The sequence below is a fragment of the Molothrus ater genome, chromosome 6, assembly GCF_012460135.2.
Source record: "Molothrus ater isolate BHLD 08-10-18 breed brown headed cowbird chromosome 6, BPBGC_Mater_1.1, whole genome shotgun sequence".
Taxonomy (NCBI): Eukaryota; Metazoa; Chordata; class Aves; order Passeriformes; family Icteridae; genus Molothrus; species Molothrus ater.
Window position 1 is genome coordinate 59,595,363 of NC_050483.2, and position 20,267 is coordinate 59,615,629.

The 20,267-nt window shown below is 50.5% G+C and overlaps 1 protein-coding gene across 5 annotated transcripts in view; it reads right to left on the reverse strand.

Moving 5' to 3' along the window:
* The window catches only part of SAMD4A (sterile alpha motif domain containing 4A), a 101,944-nt gene extending 90,932 nt beyond the window's left edge, over positions 1–11,012 (reverse strand). For 3 of the 5 annotated variants that reach the window (XR_004980281.2, XM_036383704.2, XM_036383702.2), the window contains exons 1-2: positions 10,815–11,011; positions 9,944–10,536 (exon numbers count right to left, since the gene is read on the reverse strand). Coding sequence is in view for 4 of the 5 variants with exons in the window: in XM_036383704.2 (XP_036239597.1) it covers positions 9,944–10,139 (196 nt within the window). In the remaining variant the exon portion in view is untranslated. Of the gene's footprint in view, positions 1–9,943; positions 10,537–10,814 lie in introns of all 5 variants that reach the window. The other 2 variants (XM_036383703.2, XM_054515104.1) reach the window with 2 other exon arrangements.
* Between the last annotated feature and the right edge of the window lie 9,255 nt (positions 11,013–20,267).

Consider the following 20,267-nt stretch of genomic DNA (forward strand, 5'->3'; position numbering starts at 1 on the left):
CTGGAAGTGACCAAGGCCAGGTTGGACAGGGCTTGGAGCAGCTTGGGACAGTGAAAGGTGTCCCTGCCCATGGAAAGGGGGTGGAACTGGATGAGCTTTAAGGTCCCTTCCAGCCCAAACCATTCTGGAAGTCTGTGATCCTTCCTGTGATCCTTCCTGTGATCCTTCCTGCTCCCAGCAGCCATCCCTCCCTCCCAGCCAGACCCCCAGCACCAGACTGAGCCTCAGCACAACTCCCCAGCTGAAGTTCCCTACAGATGATGGAAATTAGAGATCTGAGAGCAGCAGGAGCAGCCAAGTGACCTCAGGCATCCCTCACAGCACAACCTGGAGCTCTGGGGAGGTTTCCCCAAGGAGCTGCTGGATGGGATCCCTGTGGTGCCACCCTCAAGCCCCCAGCAGCAGTGCCAGGAAGGAGCTGTGTGCTGTCCCTGCACTGCAGAGTAAGTTGTTATGGTTACTGAAGGGTTTGTTGGGCTTTTTTTCCTCCTCTTCTAAAAAGAATTCTTATCAGTTTAACATAATACCACCAGTCAATAACAATTCTTATCTTAAAAGGTCACTCAGGTAGTTATAACTCAACATTTCATCTATGTTTGCATTATCTGGAGGGAAACAGCCAGGGGACTTTGCATTTTTTTTAATAATCCACTTCTTTGCAAGTGTAAGATTTTTAGAAAAACCCAACCCAGAACCAAGCTGACCCTGTAGCAACTTGAGCACGCTGGGGAACAGTCAGCAAAAAGGTAGAAAAATCACATTGATGTTTGCTGCATGAGAAACAAGAGGAACATCCCAACAGGAAAATGTATGGGCATAGACTGCAGCTGCTGCAGAAACACACATGTTCTGCCTGCAAATGTCAGATCAGCCAAGTTTCACCACAATAAAAGTTGTGGGTTTTTCCCTCCACATTTCTCTCCCCAATTTCTTCCTTCTTCAATTCCCACTGCTGATGGGGGACAGAGAAAAGGGGACAACAGGAAAAACCCAGTGACAAGGAGAACTGATCTGTGATGTTCAGGGTTAAAAACACAGGAAAAAAAAATTTAAAAATGCAGCAGCATGGAAAGTGGGTTTTAAGATGCTTCTGGCTAAACCTGGTTAAACCCTGTTTTATCCACCCACTCAATTTCTTCTTATAACAACAATTAAAACTCCAAACACAGAACATGCCCATTCCCCACCAGGCAACAGCACAGCCAAGGAGCAGGAGAAATAACTGGTTAAAAGAAAGGCAGGTTTGTGGCTTGCCTGAAACAAGTTGTATTAAAAAAAAAAAAAAAAAGGCAATCTGGAATTAATTATTTGTGAGGATCAGTAACAGAGGAGAAGCTTTTTGAAGCACCCCACGCTTCTAAAGCAGGGCAGCCTTGGTTGAGAGCAAAGAGTGGAGCAGAGCTGCTGAATCCTGCAGAGGACAGTCACAATATTAACATTATTTTAAGTAAAATAACATCTCCAGGCATGATAGCTCAACAACCTGGGCCCCATCCAGCTCCTGCAAGTAACAGGGAAGGTTTGCAGGGGTGGTGGAAGGAGCTGGCTCAGCCCTTGGTGCAACAGAGCTACCACAGTTATCATCCATCTGTGTTTCCCACCTTGGACAGTCCCTTGTACACAACATAAAATGACCCTGGATTTGTGGTAGCACCTTTCTCTGCCCCGTGGATTATTCTGACAGAATACAAGAAAGTGTTTGCACTGCAGCTCAAGCACTGCAAACACCCTGAGAGGTCTGCAAGGGCAGCAGCCAGGGTTAATGGCAGAGAAATACATGGTTTGCACCCTGGGTTCAACTCAGAGAGCAGAAATCAACAGGCAACCCCAGCAGGCTCCAGACAGGAGTGCTGAGCCCAGGAAGCCTCAGCTGAGGGGCTGCAGCACACACCTGCACAGAGCCCAGCACAGAAACCAGGCTGAGATCCAGACACCTTCACCAAAACCCCTGATGCAGCCAGGCCATGGAGTCACTGTGTGTAAATACATCCATAAAACTCCACACTGAACAATAAAACCCACACTGGCACGATGGGTGAGCCTGTGCTGGAAAATCCTTCACTTACAGCTCCTCCTGCTTCAGCCAGGTGTGTTTGTCTCCTGCATGGAGAGCCAGGAGAAGTCCATGCACTTCCAAACACAGCCAGCTCCTGCCAGGTACAGAATAAAGCACTGTCTCGAGCTGCACCAAGAGAAATACAGGTTGGATATCAGGAAAAAGTCTTTTACAGAAAGAGTGATAAAGTTCTGGAATGGCTGCCCAGGGAGGTGGTGGAGTCCCCATGCCTGGGTGTGTTTAACAAAGCCTGGATGTGGCACTGGGGGCCAGGGTTGAGTTGAGCTGTTGGGGCTGGGTTGGACTGGATGATCTTGAAGGTCTCTCCCAACCCAGTGATTCTGGGAATTCTGTGAAACTGAGTTTCTGTCTCTGCAGTTGCCCACTCCCCCTGAGCAGGCTCATTTTCTGCTCAGCATCCAGAACCAGAGCAAACCAAGTTTCAGGGCTGTCCTGCTATGGATGAGACCATCCCATGGTCTGCTCCATCAGAGAAAATCCAGCTTGCAACCCCCCTGTGCCAGAAACACAACTCCCTCTGCCCACAAAACCCCTTCCAAAGAACAGCCAGCAGCACCTTCTCCACCAGAGAATCCCAGCCTTGTTTTGATGAGATCCTGCCCTTCCACTCAAAGCATCTGCTGCGGAAGAGGAAGCTGGGAACGGATCTGCTCACTCCAACCTCAACTTTATTTGTAATTACTGGGCCAAGATGGAAAGCCACTGCCTTGGCTGTTTGCCATTGCCCAACTCGCACTCAGCAATGACCTCTGCAAATCTCTGTGTCTCTTCCTAGGACCAGAGCACTGGGAAGATAAACACACCATTTTTGAAGGGAAAAGGGATGAACACGCAAGCCTGGGGTTCCCTTGCATCAGACCTGCAGCCTCTTTTAGATCCCTCAGCAGCTCTTACGTAACCAGGAGTTAGTAAAATAGTAATGGTCTTGTTTGTTTGGTGAAAATAGGAAATACAAAGGGCACATGCACGCTCAGAGGCAGATTTGCACAAACACACAGTTCACGTGAGGGCTCATCCCACCACCCTTGGGGCCCTTCTGCAGGCAAAAAGGGCTTCAAACACAGCGACCTGTGCTTGGTGTGGGCTCCTGCACTCAGCTGGCACCGTGCAAGGAGTGAGGAGGAAACTGGGGCCATCAGGTGGGAGCCCCAAAACACAGCACTGCAGTACAGCAGCTTCTCCCCTCTCTGATGAGCCCATCCCAGGGTTGGGGGGCACTGGCAGTGCCAGGGGTGCCCTTTCCCCCAGCAGTTATCTGTGGTAACACTAGACACGAGCTCGACGCCGGAGCGCTGAAGCACTGACGGATGCATCCTAAAATAAAGCTGGAGCTCACACTAATTACTATTTCAGTTAAACTGATTGCAAACATCACTCCCAGCTCAGTGAGAAGTGGCTTTCACAGGCCACAGATGAAACCAAGGTGGTCTTTTTTGATGGAGCATGAGAAAAAGAAAGGGCAAAGCTTGAGAAATTGTAGGGAGGTGGGAATTTCCACTGTGATCCACAACCTTCAACTGCTTCAGGGGAACTCTGTGGGAAAATTCAGCTGACTGGAGCATCAGCTGCTTTAAAATCAACTGGCCTAATTGCAAATGTGTAATTGGTGAAATGGGCAGGCAGCTTTGCTCAGATTTTGAGGTCTAACACGCCAAAGGATGGAACTGTGCAGAGGATCATCCAGCAGCAGCAGCGCGAGCTGCGAGCAGAGCGCTTTCCCCACTCATCCATTTAATCTCGTTTGCAGATAAGTGTATTCACAAACTAGATTATTTTAATTGATGGCTCTACAGCTGGTTCCTATTCAGCTCTTGATCTAAAGCTGTCCTCGACCTCTCCCATCAATCTATATCCTGATAGTGATGCTCTGTGTGCTTCTTCTCCTTCACCAACATCCTCCCTGCACCCACTCTGGTAGGAGAGAAAGAGCTCCAGCTCTGCTGCTTTTCCAAGCACAAATACAAGATATCTGCACAGAAGGAATCCAGGAACAAGCTGGTCCAAGCAGAGAATTCCAGCTCAGGTCTGTGATGATGCAGGAAACGCTTCCCTGCCTCCTTCATGTGCACTTCAACAGTGGGATTTTTCCCAACTGAAGTCAGTGAGGAAATTAACCCTGGCATTAACCCTGGCATCAGACCCCTCCCTGAACTACCTGAGGAAATGGTTAAAAGGACACAAAGTATGGAAAGGTCTCTGGGAAAAAGCAGCTCACCCATGAGCAATCCTCTTGCACCACACCATGCTCCAGGCAGCAAAACAGGCTGTTACCATTAGTTAACTTTTTCATTCCCATTACTGCCTAAAAATTACCACCCTGGCAAGCTCTGCCACCCCCCATCCAAAACACCGGGCCCTCATTAGCTCTGCCAATGGAGGAGACTTTGTCATTCATGCTGACAAAATTCTGGGAGCAGGCACAGGAGTATCTCCTTACTCCTCTTACTGCAAGGGACTCATGCCAGGAACAACAAGGGAGAGGTTTTAAACAAATAGGAGAAAATACAGAAGAGCAAAGTGCAAGCCCAGAAGAGTCTCCTGTAGGTCCCAGCACTGGGGTGAGGGGGACAGCAAAGGGGAACCTTTGTAATGCCACACCACAGACCTTCCTGCAGCCTGCAGTGCTTCCCACAGCCACTCTGGAAAGCATCCCTAAACATAAAAATAGCTTTGAATCACAAGAGAACACTGGGTGTGTAGCCTGGCTCAAAGCCCCTGGCTAACAGCACTCTGTACTTCTGTACCCCTACCCTTAGTATTTCCCAAAAGTCCCAGCACTGATAGCTTTTAGCACTCAAGTTTGCAAACAAAACCTGGGAAAGATGTGTGGCAGCAGGTCAAAAGCAAGTGTCAGCTCAGCAGATCTGAGGCTTGCCCAGGTCACCCAGAGAAGCTGGGGCTGTCCCATCCCTGGAAGTGTTCAAGGCCAGGCTGGATGAACTCTGAGCTGTCCCTCGCTGAGGGGTTTCAACAAGATGAGCTTTCAGGTCCCTTCCAACCTTTCTGTGATTCTGTGATCTTTCCATTTAGGAGTCCCAGCTCCTAATTTTAATGAGCAGAGCCAGCAGGGCTGCTCACATCCCTCTCCAGGAAGAGAAGTGTGTGGAATGACCACACAATGCCAATGTCCAGCCCTGCACTTAGAACTCCCCATCACATCCAGTAAGCACAGGCTAAGCTGCTCACCCCCTCCTCCTCCTCCAGGGCTCCTCCAGTCCCACTGTGTGACAGCCCAGCAATGCCCTCACACAGCCCAAGGACATTTAAACCACAGCTCAGCATTGCAATGCAACTGTAAGCCAAGAATTTTTATTTTGTTTTTAAATGGGAAACACCCTCAAACTGGGCACTGGATGATTTGCCATCAGTGGGGGTCACTGGGGATGAACTACAAAATTTGCACAGTGCAGGGGTAGCAGCTTCCTGATGGGCTGGGAGACTGTGGCTGGGGTGGCAGCAACAGATGCAGGGCTGGAGCCACAGGGAGCTAAGGATATAAGCAGCAAGGTCTGCAGGAATATGTAATGCCTTTTAATAGACCAGCTGGTACAGTTGGGAAAAAACCCACAAGCACACAAGCCCTCCTTTGAGCTGGTGCACCTTCATGCCTGGCCATTTTTCCAGCTGCATCACTTGCTCTATTAAAAGACATTACAGCTCCCTGCAACCCTTGTCTCTTCCTTTGGCCAGTCCTTCCCAGGATGAGCAATCTAGGTCATCCTGATGATACCTGTGATACCTGACAGCCTGCTGAAATGAAATAAAGATTTTGGCCCTAACACATGGAGCAGTGAATGTCCTGTGCACAGGCCAGAGAAAGTGTGTTGTCCTTTAAAGCCAAGGGCTTAAAGCTGTCACTGCTTCCATCAGTGCACGTGGCTGTTTGGACACCTGGAGGACCTCCAGGAGTCTTTGGGCACTTGTGTCAACCTTGCAGGAATGAGGAAGCCAGGGCTGGTGGGGTGGGATGTGGGACTGCTTTGGGAACAAACCACAGAGGGACGCTGGAGTGGATGAAAGCAGATTCTGCCCTCTGTGACCATGTTTCATGGACACAGCCCTCACACCTCCTCACTGGGTCTGCAGCCCACAGAGCAGCCAAACCCAGCAGCCCTGGGTGCCCCAGGAGCAGCACAGGTCCCATTCCCACCCCACTCCTGCCTGACCTTTCCTGGAAGCTCAGAGGAGGTCGCTGTGACCTGACAGCTCCGAGCAGCTGGGACTGAAGCTGCCCAGCAAGGCCAGGCTGGAAGGAAGGAAGGAAGGAAGTTATAGCAGGCTTTTAAATAGTGCTATGCAATACCTGAAACTTCTATTTCTGTGCACAGATAATATGGTTTCCATATTCTCCTCCTTCTCAGCAGACCAAGCCACTCACACTCCAGTTGAATTAGCAACAACCATCACATTCTTCACCAGTTTAAACCATTAAAGCTCAGTGAAGCCACTGTGTAGGACAATCCCAAGCTGTAAACTTCACCCTATGAAGAATGTATAGATGTCCTTCCATGTTTGCTTCCCACTCCTATTTTCCCTTTATAAGCAAGCAATGGATTGCAGGTGGTCTTGCAGCCCCTGCACACCAATGCAGCTTCCCAACAAGGTTACATCCACCCCTTCAGGCTTAGGCAGGGAACCATGGAACCAGGAGGATCCTCAGGGCTTCCTGAGGTTCATACACAGCTGTACCCAGCAGAGCCACGTGGGGTTTGCAGTACTGGTGAGGACAGCTTGGCTGTCATTATGAAAATACCCTCACACTTGGAAAAAAAACAAACCAACAAACCACCAAGACAGAACTCCTCCAAACTAAATATCTTTGCTTCTCCGTGGCAATTAACCAGTTAAAAAATTTTCTTCCTTGAGTTCTCCCATCACATTTGCCATTCATCAGACCTCTCATCTTGAGTCTACCAGGCAAGAAACAACCTGGACACCTTTGCTGAAATGGGTTTTCCTCCACACCTGGTGCACACACCTGAGGGCTCTGAGCCCAGCACCACCAGTCAGGGAGGATCTCTGAGCTCTGGTGTCCCTTTGGGACCCTCCTGATCTCTGCTGTTGGTGGTAACAGTTCCAAGGATGGTGACCATCCACCGTGGACCACAGCAGGGCTGCCACCTCCTCCTAAGCACCATCACCTGGGAGTAACATTCCAGTTTTCCCATCTCCCCACAGAGCTGGGACAAGCAACAGGTCCTGCATGTACAAAACAACTCAAGTTCTCCCAGTGTAATTCCAACACCTGCTCCAGGACATTAGCCCAGCAGTTCCATTGAGCTGGTGACACCCCTTCCCAGACAGTGGATTTCATGGAAAGGGAACATCCCCTGCTCTACAGCCCCAACCAGGGATGACAATGGGACACCTACAAGCAGGAAGCCACTATTTCCAAGTCAGCAAACACCAGAAAAATGTACCAGGAGCCACCTCAGGCCCTAGCCTGGGAAAGAATCGAGCCCAAATTAGTAATGCAAACACCAGGATTCAAAGAGTAACAAGTAATGCAAGGTTTGATGACAACGCTGCTGTTCAGGACTTGGTGTGATTCCATTGCCAGGGAAGAGACGAGTGCCAGACTGCCAAACAGGCGTGGAACAGGAGTGATTTAAGGAATACAGGTGGTTTTAGGAAAGCAGCACCAACACAGGAGACTAAAAGCTATTTCCTAACCGAGCCTGGTTACAAATCTCAGCTCAGCTTCCTTGCACTACAACAGGAGTGCCAGGATGCACGGATCCATCCATCCCATGGGAAAGCCATACAGAGGGGATGCTCAGTGAGAAAGAGGAACTCAGTGGATCCAGGTTTTGGCATTGGAGTTACAAATGCCCTGGAGGAAGAGATCATTTTTGGAAGGCAGGCCAGGGAGAGCTCAGGCAGCTCCACCAACGCAGCAAGGGCCAGGCAGGGGCTGGGTGCCAAGCCCTGCACGCAGGAGAAATCCTCGCGCCAAGCAAGGTCACCGGGATTACAGGGGCAAGCAGGGATTGCTCGCACGAGTGGAGATGGGAAGGGCCCAACCCTGGTCTGCACCCAGCCTTACACTGAGAAAATGCCACCACACAGGCGGCCCTACGTGACTCTGTGTCCAGGGCCACTTCAGAGCCCTGCTTTCCTTCACAATTTGCCTTTCCTGATGGCAGGAGGCAAATCCCCCCCCTCCAATTCCCCGGCCAGCTGAGGGGACACAGCTACTGCCAAACCCATAGCGGGAATGAAAAGCTGAGATGCTGATAAAAAAAAAATAAAATTAAAAATATATTGCTCACACCAACTCGCAGAGGGAATCACAGCAAAGCTGTGCTGAAGCTGGCACGGGAAGCTGCAGATTTATCCAGGAGCAGCCGAGTTTGGAGAATGTGTTCCCTCCCGGCCCCCCCCGGGGCCTCCCCACCCAAAGGGATGGATGAGGTTCATCCCTTCAGCTGTTTATAAAAGCAGCAGCATTGCGCCCAGACGCACTCGGCAGCATTCCTCCCTGTCATTCCTGCGAGCTATATAAGGGAACGGCCAATTCCAGCCTCGCTCCCCCGTAGCCAGCCCCGATCCCTCTGCGCCGGAGCAGCTCCAGGCTCGGTTTCCTGCAGAAGGACTTAAATCCGTCCTCGGTGGAACACGGCGCTGCGCTGGACCTTGTCATCAAATGGCAGCGCAGGCAGCTGCCAAATCCTGCCGGCTCGGTGCTCTAATAGGGAACAGCTGGAGAAGGACCCTGCATTCCTCCCGCCCCGTCCACACCGGGGGCTCTGTTCGGGATCCGGCCGCAGGATTTCCATCCATCCATCCATCACGGAACGCAGCCGGCCGCTCCCCGGCACTGCTCTGCCACGCACAGCCCAACACCCGAGAGCTTCCAGCCCCCTGCGATTTCGGTGCTTGGGAATGGGGGGGTTTGCTTTGATTTTTTTTTTATGGGATTTTTTTGGTTTGGGATTTTTTTTTTTTTTTTGAGAGGTGTTGGAGAAACAGAACTGCGCAACTAAATGATATTTCACCTTCCCTGCTGGCCCTCCGTGTTACAAAAACTCTACTTTAAGCAACTTGCATCCCTGTGTACATCCGCGCTTAGGAACGCACACATCTGTAACACACCCCCCATAAATAAATACGGGAACACACGGCGCAATTCGCACGGCGCCCGTGCCATTCCCATCCTGCCCCAACTCCCATTTACTTTGGAGGAGTTGAGCAACTTGGAATGGCAAATAAATAAAAGAAAAATACACTCTCGGTAGCCACGCACATTTGCTGTCCTGCACCCTGCACGCTCAGTAACATGAAAACAGTCCACTCATATTTTCTCAGAGCTCTGCTGAAACACAAGGGGGTATTCAGAGCCGCAGGAAAAAAATGCGTCCAAACAGGATCTGAATGATGAAATAGGAATTGCCACATTTAACAGGAAAAAAAAAAAAATAGGATAACCCAGTTGCCCAGAGCTTTATACAATAACAGTTCGTCTGAGGTAGCGATGGGCTGCTTCTGCATGTTGCAGAGAGCAAAGCAAGCCACGTTGCCCAAAAGAAGCCTAGAAAATCCAGACTCTACGTGACCTGACTTACTTATTTCACAGGAAACTGCATGGAAGGAGGAAGGGGGGGCACGGGGGGGAAAGGAAAAAAAAAAACCCACCAATCATTCATGCTACCGTAGTTACACCACGCCATGGAGCGGAGTAGTTTGCTGTGAAAAACCAAACTGAAATAAGCCAAACCCCGTTTGGAAAATAAAACGCGAGCAGAGAACCGAGTTGGAGGAGCCCCCCGGCTCCCAAACCGCACCCGTTTCTCGGGTGTATTTTTTTTTTTTTTTTAAATTTCGACGGCATTAGAGCACCGCCCGAGAAGGCTCGCCGCCACTCACCGGGGTTGTTGGCCTCCCCTTCGAGGATGTGGAGCTCGGTGCAGTCTGCCAGGGAATGCTCGAGGCAGAGCTGGAGGAAGCGAGCCTGGGTCCGGCTGACGCGTTTGAGCAGGGAGAGCAGCGCAACAGTCTGCTCGCACTCGTTCCAGCCCTTGAACCACCCGGCCAGCACGCCAACCTGGTCTCGGAACATCATGGTGAGCCGGAGGGACAGCTCTGCGGGGAGAGAATAAATAACCGGGACAGCCTCCCTGCCCCGGCGCCGCTGCCGCCACCGTGCTCGGGTCAGGGGTATTAAAAATAAAAATAATAATAATAATAATGATTAAAAAAAGAAAAAAAAAATTTCTCCTTTGCGACGCGAAGGGCGGGTTTGGTTTCTGGACGCGGCTCTCGGCCTGGGCTGGGTTTTGCTCCCTCTCTTCTGGCTCCGGTGCAGCGCTGGATTCCTGGAGGGAGGGAGCGAGGGAGGGAAGGAGGGAGGTGGTGGGGCCGAAAAAAAAAAAAATAAAAAAAGCCAAAAAAAGGAAAATCCCAGCGTCAGGGCTGCAGCCAGCGAGGGGAACGACCTCCTCCCGGCGGGGGCTTCACACCTGGAACAGAGAGAGAGAGAGGAGGGGGCGTCAGGGGGGCTGCGGGAGGACGAGGAGGATGGAGAGGAAGGCTCCCACTCAGCCCGCTGCCTTCCTCCCACTCTTCCCCCACCGTCACCGCGATCCCCCCACATCCAGCACCGCCATTTGGGATGGGGGGGGGGGAAGCACCCAGCACAATCCCACCCCCCCCCCCCCCCCCCCCCACTGCAGCACAGTTCCCCCCCCTCCCCAAAAGTTCTCCCCCGCACACACACTCCGTATAAAAACACACTCACCTGACTCATAGCGGCCCCGGCGATCGGGGGAGGAGGGGGCGGCGCGGCGCTTTAAGGTGGCCGTGCCATGTCCATGGGATGAAGGGGGGGGAAATGAGGGAAGGAGGCGGGAAAAGGGAAAAGGGAAAGAGGGGAAGGGGGGGGGGGCGCGCGCGCGCTCCGCGGCGCGAGACTGAGCCCGGCCGCGCGCCGGGCCCCCGCTCCCCCATGTCGCTCATTTGCATACGGGTGACGTCATAGGAGGGTGGGCGGGGCCGAGGCGCGCGGCGGAGGGGGGAGCCCGAGGGGGACGCGCGTCCCCCGTGTGTCCCCTCTGTGTCCCCCCCCCCCCCAGCTCTGCCACTCCCCTCGGGAATTTTGGGCGCTCCTCCTGCCCGGGGAATGCTGGAAAACACACTCCGGATCCCCTCCCTCCCTCCCTGCCTCCCCGCGCCGCGGCCGAGCTCCCGCTGGAGGAAACCACCCTCTAGTGGGCTGCGGGGTAATGGCAGCGGGGGTGTTCTGGGGGGAAAAAGCGCCGCTTTGAGATCTGGTAAATGTGGCCTCGTCCCCTAATGGTAATTTTTAAAACTTTTTTTTTTTTCATAGTTTTGCATATTAGATATACTTGTTAGATATGCACGGATTTAACCCCATCAAGTGCCAAGTGTGCAGGGACAGGATTTGTGTATCATTTCCTGTGCAGATTTTATTTCCCTTTCCCATTTCTCATTTATTTACTTTCGTTTTTTCTTTTTTCTTTTTTAATTCTTCCTTTATTTCCATCCCATTTCAAGGGGTGAGTGAGCTAGGTATATACAAGAAGGGAAATGGGGGAGAAAAAACCCTAAGCACAAGTGTTTGCAAGGAGGCATCCAACACTGAACATAATCGAACATTTTATAAAGCAAAAATAAAGGTGTAAAGTGCTTTTATCTGTGGGCTTTTCATTTGTGGGAGTATCTGTCAGTTTTAAGCCATTTCTTCTTGTCTTGTCACTCCAGGCTGTTGTCCAAAGTGTGTCTCCAGCTCTCTCAGAGCCCCTTTAGGAGTCCCAAAATACCTGATCCAAGCTCAGGAACAAGTGACACTGGTACCTCTGCCCAGGGCAGTGTTGGAGTCCCCACCCCTGGAGGGATTTAAAAGATGTATGGATGTGGCACTTAGGGACAGGGGTCAGTGGTGGCCTTGGCAATTCTGGGGGGAATGGTTGCCTTCAATCTTAGAGGGCTTTTCCAACCTTAACAATTCTGTGATTCCATGATTCTGCCTTTGCAGCATCTCCCAGTCCTCATCACTTTGAAGACAGGGAAGCTCAGAATTGGGAGACATGGCCAGGTGTCAGGACATGGTCTGGGAGGGAGAAACGATGGAATCATGGCAAAGGGGGCGACTGAACCCCTCCACCAGTGAGCCACAGAATTACAGATCTTAAAGCTCATTTCATTCCAAACCACTTACTATGGGCAGGGACACCTTCCATTGTCCCAGGCTGCTCCAAGCCCTGTCCAACCTGGCCTTGGACACTTGCAGGGATCCAAGGGCAGTCACAGCTGCTCTGGACACCCTGTGCCAGGGCCTGCCCACCCTCCCAGGGAAGAATTTCTTCCCAGTATCCCATCTGACCCTGCCCTCTGGCAGTGGAACCTATTCCCCCTTGTCCTGTCCCTCCAGGCCCTTCTCCCAAGTTCCTCTTGGAGCTGCTTTAGAAATCCATCCCCTACAGGTGGCTGTGTGCTCTGGTGGGGGCTGGAAAAAGGAACAGTCCATGTTTGTGCTTCCTTTGGTTGCTTTTAAAGCTACATGTGTCTGAATCTGCCCCTTTTGGGGGGAAAATAGTAGTGGGGAACCAAAGGCCACCCAAAATCACCAGGAACACCTGGTCCCATGTGCTGGAGCATCAATCCCACTTCAGGATGACAAGATGAGGATGACCAGGTAGACATCAAGTGCAAATGGTCCATCTCACCACACCTGGAGTTTGCTTTTAGCTCTCAGCCTGTCTGGTGACTAATTAAACAAACAGGACTTCCCTGCCAACAGACCCCGGCCATCTGCCTCATCCTCCAGCTCCATCCCAATCCATGCTCCACCAAGGAGCCCCTTTCCCCTCAGAGAAGTGCTGGGAGCCCTCCTGCAGTCGGGGTGTGCTCTGGGATGGCCGTGGAGCCGTCAGGATGCGCCGTCTGCCGCGCCGGGTGCGCGTCTGGCGCGGGAGCACCAGGAGCTCCGGGTGGGAACGCTCACACCCCGCTGATTCAAGGGTTGCCAAGCTGGCTGTGCCAAGAACGCCTCCCAGGTTTTGCATTTTGCATGTCTAAAGTGGGAATAGCAGTGATGGGAAGGATATTTAGGGCTGAAGCAGTAAATGCATCCCGCTGTGAGGCGGGGAAGGGCGGTGGGAATGGTGTCCCCCCACACCAGCAAGCTGTGGAGCAAAAAAGGACCAAAGCCACAGTTTCTATCCTGTGCTCCAGAAGATACCAAGACCGTGCTTACTAATTAATCCAAAAATAATCCCCCACCATTTAGGACCCCACAGTTCCTGTTCCCCAGAGTGTCCCAAGGAGGCAGCTGTGGAGGAGTGAGACCCTGACGTAACAGCACACGCCTGATGTTTGGAGGTTTCTATGGTAATTAAAAAACAGATCTGTGACCCGTGGAAGAAATTCCTTGCTGCATTCCGTGCTCTGCAGGGCGGGTGCCCGTGCAGATCCGTGTGATGGAAGGATCCTCAAGCTGGCTGGGAGCAAATCTCCTTCCCTGACTGCAGTGGGGGCACTCAGCAACACCCCCGTGGCCACCTCTCTTCCCTGCAGATGGAGAATCCAGAGTGCAGACCACGTGTCCTGGGAGCACAGACACCCCAGGCAGAACACAAGGCAGATTGAGCGGAGAAGCAGGGTAATTCTCTTTTATATGGTAATTCCTGTGGGACCTTGGGGTCTCTGCAGATCCAGCTGGAGCATTTCTGCAGGGCTGCAAGTGCCTGGGTGGGAAGCAGAGGCTTTCCCTGTTAGTGGGGCTGTGCATTGTCTGTGTTGTTGTGGGCTGGGGTGGGTCACGGAATCACGGAATATCCTGAGCTGGAAGGGACCCACAGGATCATCCAGTCCAACTCCTGGCCCTGCACAGACACCCCAACAATCCCACCCTGCGCCTGAGGGCGTTGTCCAAATGCTCCTGGAGCTCTGGCAGCCTTGGGGCTGTGACCATTCCATGAGAAGCCTGTTCAGTGCCCCACCAGCCTATGGGGGAAGAACTTTTCCTGATATCCAACCTAAACCTGCCCTGACAGCTCCAGCCATTCCCTGTCACTGCCACTGAGGGCAGAGATCGAAGCTGCACCCTCCATGAGGTCTCCCTTCAGCCCCCTCTTCTGCAGGGTCAGTACAGCAACATTTGGATTTGTGTTTACCATTTCAGAGGGAAAACAAGAGGCCTGTGGTTATATTAACCAAGCAGGTGGTCTAAGCAAATTAGTGAATCGTGATGATTCCCGAGTTCAAAGGAAGCAGTTGCTCATCTCTGTGGAAGCTATCTGATAACATATTTAGCTGAAGAAAGGATGAGTGTATCCACCAGCACACAATGGCCCAGATTTCCTAGCTCATTAAACCCAAATATTAGTGGAAATACCATGGTAAGCAGGCTGAGATAATTAAACACAATATCACTTCCATTTGTTCCTAAACACAGTGTGGGAATTGGCCACTGGGATGGCATCATTTCTCTTACCTTGGGTGCTGAAGTAGAGCTGTAAAATTCACAGAGAAAAACACCCTTCAAAAAGCAAACTCACACCAAAAAGAAATAGAATAAAGTTAAAAATAAAAAGTAAACAATAAAACCTATGTGGATCTGTATTTCCAAACTGGATGAGGCAGACATTAAAAAAATCAGACTCCTTGAAGGATTTTGGTTGGCAGGGACCTTAAAGACCATCTTCCAGCCTTAACATGACCTTCCACATGGATCAGCTCCCAGTGTGGATGTACAACCACTGCTTCTTAAGCCCTGTTAGTAGAAAATGAAGTGTTGCACAGGCCAAATCCTGGTGACAGCAGCGCAGGCTGACTCCTTTGATGCTGGAGGCAGGGATCACTGGGTGATGGAGGATGAGGGCTGGTAGGAAAAGGACATTTAACCCTCTGGCTTGAGCTGCAACTGCAGATCTGACAGGGAAAGAGGAGTGGCAGCATCTGGGTGCAAACACCTGGGAAAGGAGCACTGGGAAATACTGGTTAGCATGGAAGGGCTGCTGACATTGTATTTGTTCAGCCATTGTCAAGGGGGTGCTGTGAGAAGATCCCATGTCCTCCCTGAAATGCTGGGAGTGCACGGACATCGCCTCTCCAGCAGCGTCAGCTCCGCCCTGCACGCTGGATGAGCTGGCTCACAGGGACCCCAGGGACACAGAGCCAACAAAATAAATCAGCTTAACTAATGGTGCTCAAAAAACCACCCCTGGCAAATGTATCACAGGCTGCTCTCGTGCCTGGAGATGCCAACAGAAGCAGTAATGAAGAGGAGCTGAGGGAGAAGGGGATGCAAAAAGGGTTGTGAAGGATTTCCCGTAAGTTTCACTGGGCTCTGCCAGTTTCAAACAACCCCTCGAATCTAAACATTGCAACATCTGATCAAGAGCAAGTGAATATTTGCAGAATGTGCCTTTGCAGGACTGAGATCTGCGTGTGTGTTGGCCTTCAGGGCAGCCTGGTTATCGGTGCTGGATTGTGGGGCACACCAGACATGTCCCATTCCATCCTTTCCAGCCACTGGCACGGGCATGGAGAACAGCTCCACTCACACCTGGCATGGGTCTGCACCCCTGAGTAGCTCTGGGCCCCTCTTCATGCACACCAACACCCCTAAATGCCTGCAGCACAATAACTCCCTGCATGGCTGTATCTCATAGCCAGCCTCATGTTTACCTACAACACTTGGATTTTTCCAACCATTTCCAGCCAGCACTGAGAGCAGCTTGTTATAGGACTTGGAGCTGACTGAGGCTGTGTTGCAAGCAGATGGCCCTGATGAAACAAGACACTGATCCCCAAGGAGGCACCGTGCAACGGAGCTGCTCGACTCCCCGGCTCCAAGGCTGCCTTGGAAATGTGCATTAGCACGCAGCATCGAGGAAATTGCTTCCCTAACCACCTCTCTCAAGAAACTCTCTTTGGAAGCCTGGTTCCAGCCTGAGACATGTGTCAGCAGCACTGACACTGTGGCAGTTTTCCTCGTTAGTTATTAATAATGGAGCAGCTGACAAAATTAGGGTAATTTAAGAATATCATTAAAGGAGAGAGGAGGAGTTTCCAGGCTGGGTGAGGGTTTAGATGTAGTCAGGATGCTGGGGTGGAGGAAAACCTCAGTGCTCACACTTGGTGAAATGGAAGGGGATCCAAATGTGGAAGATAAACAGGCGGGAAAACAGCCCTCATTGATCCTCCTGCTCCTGGCTCCAAACAATTTCAGTAAAATCCAGGGAAGTGCCATCTAGGGCTGGATGGACTAACAAGCATGTGTGGGCACAGCTGGAACAGATGTCAATGGAGATGATCCACTGAGACCTCTGAGGGCTGTTCTGCATCTTACCCAAGCCTTCCTAATGACAGAGTGTTGAATGCTGTGAAATTTGATGGAGACTTTTTCATTAAGAAGTTGGTGCCGAAAGGGAAAACTGGAGCTGGCAGACTCATTCACACATTTTTATCTCTGGGAAGACACTTAGAGATTGAAAGACTGGGAAAGTTGCAGTCATTCTTTAATGGGAATTCACCAGGCCTTAGCAAATAGTCCTTTTTGGTCCTATAGCAAAATGTAAAGGTAAATTCTTTCAAGTGTCATTCAAGCTGTCTCAGTAGAAGAAGATTTGGATGATATTTCAGCCACTCCAGCCAGGGTTTGGTACTGAGCACCTGGGAGGAGAAAGGCAGCAGCTGGGTCACCAACCTTGTCTCATGTATGGCAGCATCTGGTGAATGAAAATCTCTGCTTTTCAAGCTGTGCTGTGCCATAAATCACTGCCCTGCTCTTACTTGGATCAATGGAATGCGCTGCCCACAGAGCTCTGCTCACCCTGGCAAGCAGAGACCACGCCATGTCTGACCCCCTCAGGGCTCCTCACTTGCCATAATCATCCCCAGCCTTGCTGCCAGCAAGATCCCACCTCAGGCTCCCTCCAAGCTGCTGCTTTTTGATCTGGCAGTCTTTCCCTACAGGGAAAATCCTTGAAATTGAGGACCCTCAGGAACTGGAGTGAAGAAACCAAATGTGGTGTCTGTGCTGCACGTGAGCAGGGAAGACACAACATCTGTATCTCACACTTCTGCTGGCAGGAGGCTGATGCCTGATAACCCCTGGTAGAGCTCTGTTCTGCCTCCAAACTCAACAGCATCTGCAGAGTTACAGGGAAAAAAAGAAGAGGGTAACTATCAAAATAATTCACAAGTTAGCAATCCTCCCTTCCAGCCTGCTTGTCAAAGTATTGTTCATGAGGAGCTGATAGACACTGGAATAAAGAGCATGTGGAGAGAGAGAAGTGATGCATTAGACCTCTCACCAGTCCCCTGACTGCAGCTACTACTGAGAAATCTGCCAGGAAATATTAGATGTGAAGTGGCTATGCAATGGGAGAGCAAAAATTATTAGGAACTGCCAAAACCCCTCAGCTGATGAAGACAAAAAGCTGGAGGAAGCATTTAAAACCTAGAAAAGCTTTTTAAGTACAAATCTTCTGCTGATTAAAGGTCGCTGCAAACTGAGGATAGAAAACACAGGTAGCAACTAATTGTCCTGATAATTACTGCTGGTCCCACAGAAGCAGTTCTGGGATTCACTCGAAACACAGGAGGATCCAGGTAGTGCAGGTGTTTTCTAAAGAATGGAAATCAGAGAATCCCAGAATGGTTTGGGTTGGAAGAGACCTTAAAAATCAACTCATTCCAACCCCCTGCCATGGGCAGGGACACCTTCCATGTGAGCAGGTTGCTCCAAGTTCCACCCAGTTTGGCCTTGAACACTTCCAGAGGTGTGACAGAAATGCAAATCCCCACGTCACAACTGTGACAAACATCCCAGTGTTGCCCTTTCCGTGTCTGAGGACTGCATGTGCAGGGAGAAGGAACAAAATGAGTTTTTTGGGTTTCCCAAGCCTGATGAAGGCTCAGTAACCTCAGCGTGAATTTATAATGTCATTGATCTCCAAAATTCTGTATGAGAAACACAAAGACTCCTCACTTTGGACATCAGACTCTGCTGATGGATTCATTTAGTGTCTACATATAGTATTTTGACTCTTTTAAATCATTCCCATTATGAGATGGGATAATTAAGGCAGGACCTCTCCAGCTCAGCTGCAGCAGCATCCACACAAAGGTGCCTTTATGTTGGTGTTGCACATTCCCAGGAATTTATGGAACCCAACCAGTGTCAGGCCCTTTTTACAGCTATATCCACACTGCACTACAAGCTCTTGTCTCTCTACACACATTGCTCACACAGAGTGAGTAAAAGCAACACAGAAATAATTTGCAGAGCTGCCCCAAGTGACTCTGAAGTGCTCAGCAGACACTTTCTGGCCCCCTCCGTGGTTTTGGGAGCTGTTGTGGCAGATCCTGAAAAACCTGGGACTCTCTAGTGCTCAGCTGTGGCCTCATAGCTGTGCTCAGGTTTGCACCTGCATCCTTGTGTGCCATCAGAAATGGTGGTAATACCAAACTTACCCAGAAATAAACCCCTAATCCAATTTTCTCTTTTTTTCTGCCCAGCATATTCCAGCAAGGCAACACCAAACCTTTCCACCAGAGGACTTCTGCTGTAGCAGATGGAATTCAGCTATCCCTGGCATTAATTACATCAGCTCCACACGCACAGGACACCAGGGACAGCCTCTGCAGGGGCTGCACGTCCGCTGCAGTGACAGAGGCCAGTCCTTGTTTACTCTGGATGTGAGGACAGCTGAGCAAGTGGTGACTGGTGCCTGCAGAGACCTCCAGTGACAGATGCCAGCCCCAGACCCCCCCTCACCTGGCAGAGTTTCCTCAGGGCACAGGGAGCCCCAGCAAGGTGAAAATCAGCAGGAGAAACTCACCCAATTCCTGTCTGCTGTTACCACACTTGAAGTTTGATGGTAGCATGTAAATGAGGCATTTAAATCAGATTCATCTGATTTAAATGCCTCATTTAAAACAGAAGCTCATCTTAAAGCTGAACAAAACATATACCTGGGCAGCCTGTGGACAGTCTCACCACCCTTGCAGTGAAGACATTTTCCCTGATATCCAATGTAAACCTCCCCTGCTGCAACTTGAGGCTGTTTCCTCTTGTCCTACTCCTTGTTTCCTGGGAGAAGAGCCAACCCTCACCTGGCTGCACCCTCCTGTCAGGGAGCTGTACAGCAGCCACCTGAGCTGATGTGGATTTTCCCTACAACAATTTTCCCCTCTACTTAGGAGGCAGATAAGGAGGAAGGAAGATCCTAACATAGCAACTTTCCCCATAGAAGGAAGATGCCCATGTTACAGTCCATTGGCACTTGGAAAGACACCTTGGGACATCCCTAAATAGCACCACTTTGTCTGATCAACACATTTGGAAGCTTCAGCTCTGATCAGGGTTGATGAATCAAAGCAAACCAACCTCTTCTGCAGCAAAAACCATTATGAATCTGAAACACCCCAGTGATGCTTAAAAGAACCAAGTCCTACTGCCAGAAGTTTTCCAATGTTCCTTGATGTCACCAAAACCATAAACATCATCTCTAATGAGCAGAAAAGGAATTTTATATCACCTCTATTACAACAGGGTGACAGAGCAGAACAGCCTCTGTCAATACACTGTGTTTTTGTGGGTCACAGGAAGGTTTTATTTCTCTCTTACAGCCTTGAATCCCTGCTTTGAGACAACCAAGGGACACACTGGGCATCTTTAAAGCTGCTCCTTTTCCTTCTCACCTAATCTGTATTTTGGCATGGCTTCTCAGAAGAAGGGCAAATGTAATGAGGCAGCTACTGTACTTTTTATAACTCTCATCAGGTCTTTCATTTGGGCCAGCAAGGAAGCTTGTTAGAGCAGAGAAAGCAACTAAGCATCTCTGGAAAATGCTATTAAAAGAGCAAGTAACAAATGAAAAGCTGGGACAGACTTAATGGTAAATACATGGCCTGGCAGATCAGCACAGCTACATCCTGCTTGCCATTATTATTTAATACTGGCATCGATTGAAAGATGAAGCAGACCAGGCAACTCTCTGTGGGGTTGCTTGAACACCATTTCATGTGAGATTAAATAGGCCCACAGGTTTGGGTCACCCTGTTTGATGGGAGATTTTAATGAATTGATTAAATATCGGTGACTACTGCGGTGGAGCAGTAAACAACACCTCCTTCATGATCTCCGTGGGCAAACAAGTGCCTGCTAATTATCAGTGCCCAGCTCCAGGCTGGAACAGCACAGCATTACCCTGCTCCT